This window comes from Eublepharis macularius, chromosome 5 (assembly GCF_028583425.1).
Source record: "Eublepharis macularius isolate TG4126 chromosome 5, MPM_Emac_v1.0, whole genome shotgun sequence".
In the NCBI taxonomy this organism is placed as follows: Eukaryota; Metazoa; Chordata; class Lepidosauria; order Squamata; family Eublepharidae; genus Eublepharis; species Eublepharis macularius.
Genome location: NC_072794.1, coordinates 2,408,302 through 2,415,175, shown reverse-complemented (window position 1 = coordinate 2,415,175; position 6,874 = coordinate 2,408,302). Strand labels below are relative to the sequence as shown.

The 6,874-nt window shown below is 49.4% G+C and overlaps 2 protein-coding genes across 2 annotated transcripts in view; one reads left to right on the top strand and one right to left on the bottom strand.

Moving 5' to 3' along the window:
• The window catches only part of LOC129330872 (E3 ubiquitin-protein ligase UHRF1-like), an 80,578-nt gene that overhangs the window by 28,985 nt on the left and 44,719 nt on the right, over positions 1-6,874 (top strand). The window lies entirely within an intron of this gene.
• On the bottom strand, positions 160-6,068 carry LOC129329856 (arrestin domain-containing protein 5-like). The gene is made up of 3 exons (XM_054979564.1): positions 5,819-6,068; positions 1,986-2,194; positions 160-669 (listed from the first exon to the last, which is right to left on the bottom strand). Exons 1-3 carry the CDS (start codon positions 6,066-6,068, stop codon positions 160-162), a joined length of 969 nt encoding a protein of 322 aa, XP_054835539.1.

The following is a 6,874-nucleotide window of genomic DNA, read 5'->3' as shown; positions in this document are numbered from 1 at the left end:
GAATGTGCAGTTTCACGCAGATAAAACATTTGTATTGTGCTATCTTGAATTTGCAAGGGTGTTTTTATAGGTAACATTTCACTGAGCAGCACTCTCGCTCATGCAGGTATGTATTTCTTTATATACAATATCCTCTGGGGAAAAACTATGAATGTTTGGTTACGAAGGATGGGGGGCAAGCTGCCCTCTGCCCTGCTCGCTGAGATCCACAGCTTCACTCCGTATGATGATGGGAATCCGAGCCGTAATGGTGGTCATGCAGGGAAAGTAGACCGTCCCCGTCAGCTCATACCCGACGTCCATGATGTCCTCGGACTTGTGAGAGCTGGTGACAAGCATGACCTTGGGCAGCAAGAGGGTGCTGTGGATCTTAGTGTCTACACAGGACCCAGCTTCAAGGTGTGACTCCAAGCGCAGCAAGTCATTGCGCTCTTCCAAAGTGCGCAGCTCGGCCCTCAGGTTGAAGCCCTTGTATAGTACAACTGAATGGAGGATGAAGACCGCTTTCTTGATGGATTTGCCTGTCCGGTTGGTGATCTCAGTGGTGAAGGTGATGTTGTCCCCGGGCGCAAAGATGTTCTTGCACAGAGAGATGCGTAAAGTGATGGGGGCGCTCTTGAGGCAGCAACTGTAATGCAGGAGCTTCTCCTCTTCTACTACCAAAGGGTACTGGAAGGAGGTGGAAGGGGCGAGAGAGGGTTTAAGAGACAGCAGGACTTCAGGCATGCCGTTGGCCCATCCGTCCAAATCCCAGAACACGACACTCTTCCACCCCAAATTCTTTTGGGCTCTCACAGCTTGTGCTTCTGTGTCAGTCACAATCAGGATGTGTCTCCTGACTGCAAACGTTCAGCAGCCAGGGCAATTCTGCTGCATTTCTGCACTGGGAACAACTGGATGATCTGATTGCACCCAATTCAGAGACACAGCAAAAACGGCCAATTCGTGGAGAAGGCTGACAGGAAAGAGAACAAGCCAGAGCGATGAATCACACAGAGGTACAGCGGGCAGCCTCTTGAGGTTCTTTTTGTGACAGGACTCTCGTGGCTGACAAGAGAGGTGGGAGTTATTGGTTGCTCCTGGTTGCCACTGGCACTGACTAGCAAGTCAGAAAGACTTGCTAAATTAAAAACTAAACATCATATTAAACAAAACAGCAGATAATTATGCAGATTGTAAACTCTCAAGGGTTTAGCCAAAACTGTGTTATGGAAAAGACAGGTTAGGAAGGGGGGATTGGAAGGAAAGGAGAGAAACAGACAGAACTGCAGAGTGGGCGGGAGGCCTTGGCTTCATCTGCTGCTGTTTGAGTAATTAATAAACGCAATTCTATATTCTGATACTTTCCTCTGTTAATATACTGCTGGACTCTTTCTTGCAGAAGAATTTAGAGGCAATAGAGCTAAGGTTTCCAACCTTTAGGTGGTGGCTGCAAACCTCCCAGAATTACAACTGAACTCCAGGCCAGAGAGATCCGTTGCCCTGAAGAAAATGGCTGTTTGGGGAGGTGGGCTTGATGGCATTATACACTGCTGTGGTCACTCCCTTTCCCATACCCTGCCCATCACAGGCCCTGGGAATTTCCCAGTCTGGAGCTGGCAACCCTAGAGTGGGCCATCCCTGTTCAGGCTGCAATTGACTCACAAAACCCCTACAAGCGGAAAACTAGCACTGTAGGGCCGGGGGAGGCTAGGTTAGAACTTTATGGCCTACTACTTTTAGGGGCTTTTCCATATGGAGGAATAAAAACAGTATTTCTCAGTCTGAAGTCAGGTCACCCACTCTATTGCATGAGGATTCTGCTTACTTACCAGGCACGGAGTTCTGAGCCTTCTAAATTCTCTTTGGAACTCCTGTCCAATCCGGCCTTTTTGTAGCTTCTGGAATTTTAGAAGATGGCGGCCACAAAGGTGCGCACCGCAGAGCACGGAGCCCTTGCATCCAAGCCTTTCACGTTTGTCCTTGCTCAGAAAGGAAACACTTACCTCAGATTCGATGGTGTCTTGGAGGCAGACAGAGGTCCCTTGCACCTGCAAGTATTTCTTTTGCTTGGCCAGGATGAGCTCACGGGTGGCACAAATGGCTTGCAGGAAGTAACAGATGCGCCCGACCTGACTGGTGAAGGTGGAGGGGATTCTTGGAGGCAGGACGAAGCTGAAGTTAAAGGTGTGGGTGCCTGGATCTAGCCAGTTCCCTGCAGGCCAAAAAGACATTCTGCTCACTTCCCCCACACTTTTGGAGGCCTGGAGCTCTGCAAGCATAAGCCGCTGAGGAAACCTCCTCTCAAGGATTCAGGTACCAGCTGTGCTTGTAAATATTCTGAACTGGTCGTCGGAAACAGAGCTGGCGTTCCCGTGGTCCAGGGCGGGGTGTGGAGCCTGGGGGGTATGGGCAGAATGAAGTCGGAGCCTGACGGATTTTAGTGCACTGCGGCTTGCACACCTCGGAAAGTGGGGCAACGAGACAGCATTTAAACACACCTTCAGACACACTGTCAACAAAACACCTGATGCAAAAGAGGTCAGATATACAGATCAAATGTCTGAGGACAGCCAAATAACCTTCCCACCTTACTGGGGCCTCCTGGTTATCGTGTAGCCCTTCAAAGATAGGGAATTTCAAAATGGAGACACTCCTGTGTATGTGCCTAAGGCACTGATTCCCACGCCACCTATCATTATACACTCCTTTGCTTCCTCTGTGTCTTGTAATAGAAAGGTGTATTTGAAGAACACCGAGCTTCTACAATATGTTATCGAGAGCTGAACAGCTGCATGTAAAGTGGCAGGCTGCGCATATATAATGTCCGTGCCCAGGTATTTATAGAATAAAGACAATTCCTTCCTAGAGAATCTAGAGATGATTTCTTCCCTTATACTAGAGATTTATATAACAGTAATAACAATAACAACAATAATAATGGTGACCAGGGCTTTTTTTCTGGGAAAAGAGGTGGTGGAACTCATTGGGTTGCCCTCTGTGAAAATGGCCACATGGCTGGTGGCCCCGCCCCCTGATCTCCAGACGGAGGGGAGTTGAGATTGCCCTCTGCGCCGCTCAGTGGCGCGGAGGGCAATCTAAACTCCCCTCCGTCTGGAGATCAGTGGGCGGGGCCACCAGCCATGTGGCCATTTTCAAGAGGTTCCGGAACTCCGTTCCCCCGCATTCCCCCTGAAAAAAAGCCCTGATGGTGACAATGTTTCCCAAAGGGTACGCCGTGTTATGATTTGCAACCGAAGCAGAGTTTTGTGGGAACTTAAAGGCTGACAGATTTGTGGCCATGTGATAAGCTTTCAGTGTCTCTGAATGATGAACACCACATTCAAAGGTGCCACCACAGTAATCTTTGTTAATGATCATCAGCATTATAATTATTATTTCTTAAACATCCAGAAACCAAAGGCACTGCCTAATTTAGGATATAAACAGTGAGAGGGCCCAGCCTGCAAAGTTCATAAGGCCACCTTGGCAAAGAAGAGATCTGAGCCAGAACTTTCCGATTGTCCCCTCATCCTGTTTCATCAGCTGTACCTGATGAACTGCAGATGAAATCTGGGGTCTTCTGTATGCAAAAGCAGGCATTTTCTTCCCTAAAACAACATTGTCGAAAAGAGGTGTGTGTGTGTGTGTGGGGGGGGGCAAGGTCACCCACTAAGCTTCCATGGCAGGGTGGAGACTCAAACCTAGGCCTCCCAGATCTGAGACTAACACTCTAACCACTACTACATACTAACTCTCTTAATATTATGTAATAATACTAAATACTAATCAAATGCTAAAATACCCTAAATTCCTTTTCCCTAAAACTATTTGATCAGAGATGCTTAAAAAATCCAGTCAGAATAATCCAAAGCCCGGCTCAGATTTCCAGGTCAGGAGCGTGCCCGTGGGGAATGCCCCTGTTGTGCGCTGGCCTGGGGTGTTTTTTGTCTCCTGGGCCTATTCCTTGGGGCCTTTTCTCCCTGCCAGCCAGGTGAGTGGTGGAGGAGGGCAGAGGCTGGGAACGGGAGATTGGCGGCCCTAGAGACAACCCAAAAGGTTCCTTCTTCCTACTCATGGAGGACAGCATTCATCCTGTGGGAATTTCTCCTGAGCAGGCATACTGAAATCAACCACACATGCAAAAGAAATTTGACTGTCGGGTCCTGGAGTCAGGCATCTGTTGATTTGCTGTAAGGAGCCCAATAAACAGAAAAGCTGTTCATCCCTAGGCAGAAGGTGCCTCATGGTCCAGATCTGCCCATTTCTCCTTCTGCTGTCCTGAACGGCATGCAAGGCCCCCCTTACTTTGGGCTGTGCGTAACAGAGACGTCAGCCCAGAAGTTTCAGATCTGCCTGGAAGCCCTTCCCTCCACTGGATGGTTACCTACCTGCAGGTGGAGCCTGGCGTTCTCCCCGAATTATAACTGATCTCCAGACTACAGAGATCAGTTCCTCTGCAGAAAATGGCAGTTCAGGGGGCGTAGACCATAGATGCTTAAGGGCCAAGCTAGACGTGCAGGTTTTTAAAGAGTTGGGCAGTTAAAAAGAGCCCAAAGGGCCTCAGAATGCAGTCACCTGCATGGAGTGTGCCATGTTTGTTTTCCTCCCAGAGGAGAAGACAGAGTCACTTGCCAGAAGTGTAAGCTGGTCAGAGTTTTGGAAGAAAAGGTTCATTGCCTGGAGGAGAGGATCACCACCCTTCAGGAGATCAAGGAGGGAAAGGATTTTATTGACAACAGCCTGGGGGCTCCGCACAGCCAAGAAGAGGAAAGTCAAGGAGGAGGGGAAAAAGCCGATCTCCCTTCTGAGCCTCCTCTCAGATCTACAGTACAAACCCGAAGGCGTCAACGAAGAAGATGCTCTGGTCCACTTGAGCTCAAGAATCGCTTTGAAGTGCTAGAGATGGTGACAGAGGTGACAGTGGAAGGAGAACTGCAAAGATCTGGAAGAGGGACTGCAGAAGACATGGGGCCACATGGAAGTGGAAAAAAACGGAAGGTGGTAGTCGTCGGGGACTCCTTGCTCAGGGGTATGGAACGCCATGTCTCTGGGCCAGATCCCCTATTCCGAGAGATGTGTTGCTTGCCGGGGGCCAGAATTCAGGATATTACCGACCGGCTGCCGAAACTCATCAAGCCTGCTGATAAGTACCTGTTTGTGCTGATTCATGTGGGAATGAACAACACGGCTTTGAATACTGTTGCCTATGTGGGGGAAGGAGGGGCTTCCCCCCCCCAAGCTGTTTCCCTGTGTCCCAATAGCACGGGGGGGGGGGAGGTTCCTTATTTTTACTGCTCCATGTGCACAAAATACTCCATGTGGAGTGAAAACGGAAGAAAACAACAACCCTCCTATGCTATTTTGACACAGGAAACAGCTTGAGCCCCCCCCCCCCGGCCCAGCGGAGGCATTCTGAGGCCCTTTGGGGTCTCCTTTCTTTTTTAACAGCCCTTCCCCAAAGCTGCTGTGCAGCTGCAGGGAACTCGAGTTGGGTCCGGGGAAAACAAACGCAGCTCTTTAAAAACCTGCATTGCCTCTTGACCTGAAGTGAAATCACTCCCTAGTTCCCCCACGCCACAGACCACCCTCTCGAATTCTCCCAAATTCCCAGGATGGAGTTGCCAACCTATTCTAGTGTCACCTTGTGCTCAGTGAAGGAATGGGCACTCAGTCCATGCTCACAGACACACGTACTATGATCACTGCTTCTTGTGCTGCAGTGTTAAGGGTGAACCCAATTTCATAGCTGGGTGTGTTGTCTTGGAGCTGCATGCCCCCTCCCCCCCCACATACTTTACCATAACACTCCCAGCAAAGTGGACCCCTCCTTTCTCACCTTCAATATCAAACGTTTTCTTCTTGTGGACATAATCAGCTCGGTTAACACAGCTCAAGTCCTGGCTATAATCCCTATTCACATGGGCTTCTTCCGTCCACTCTAGGTAGCCTCTTCCAATTAACTCAACCTTCACCAGAGGGTTGATGAGTGTGCTGTGGAGGCTCAGGACCACCTGCCCGTCCACCTCTGAGCCAGAAACATACACGTCCCTCGGCACCACCAGCTCAATGGACTTCACCACTGACATGGGTGGGCGAAGAGATAGAGGCTGATTCCCTCTCTAGCCTTGGAATCCCGTGCAAGGTTGCAGTTGGTGTGCACTTTGGGTGATGTCAGAAGATTTGTGACATCACAGTGTAAAAGAGATGGGTAACGGGGGTCAGCAGGGTGAGAAGGGGGCAAAGGAAATCCAGGGCTCCCACCGTGCCACTACAGAAATAAATGATATAAGAAGGAAGGTGTCTTGACATAAGCAAGCCCTGGAACAAGTATGAGAATTTATAACACCTTTCCAGAATTTGGTCAGCCGTCTTCAAGCAGTATGCAATGAGAATTATGTCCCATTAAATTAAGTTAATGAAATCAATTAAATAATTAAGAGGTGCCTGCTTACAGGAGCACTCATCTGAGAAGGAGGCTACGTAATACGCCTCTGCAGGATATACCACGCTAGTCTGGCTTCCTTCCTTGGCAAGGCAGGTACTTTCTGTTATGGGTCACCCCAGTGTGGGCTGGCAACTCCAGACTGGATTGGATCGGATCATGCAAAGCAGAGAGGGGGCAGAGAAAAAAGACTGCCTATTGTTGTGTGTCTGCACAAGGTTTTCCCCAAAGCTGGCCTCTTCCCAGTCAGGAACTGTGGATCGGGCTGATTTCCACCCAGGAGGCACGGCTCTTGGGCTTCTGTACTCAGTTCTGGATACACCTCAGTTGTTGCCCTCTGCCCAGGTCGAAGAAGTCTAGGTTACAAGATCCAACAGGAATAAGGAAGAGGTCATTAGGAAGTTATTAGGATAATAATATTAAAAGTGCCTCCTAGACCACAGCAAAGGC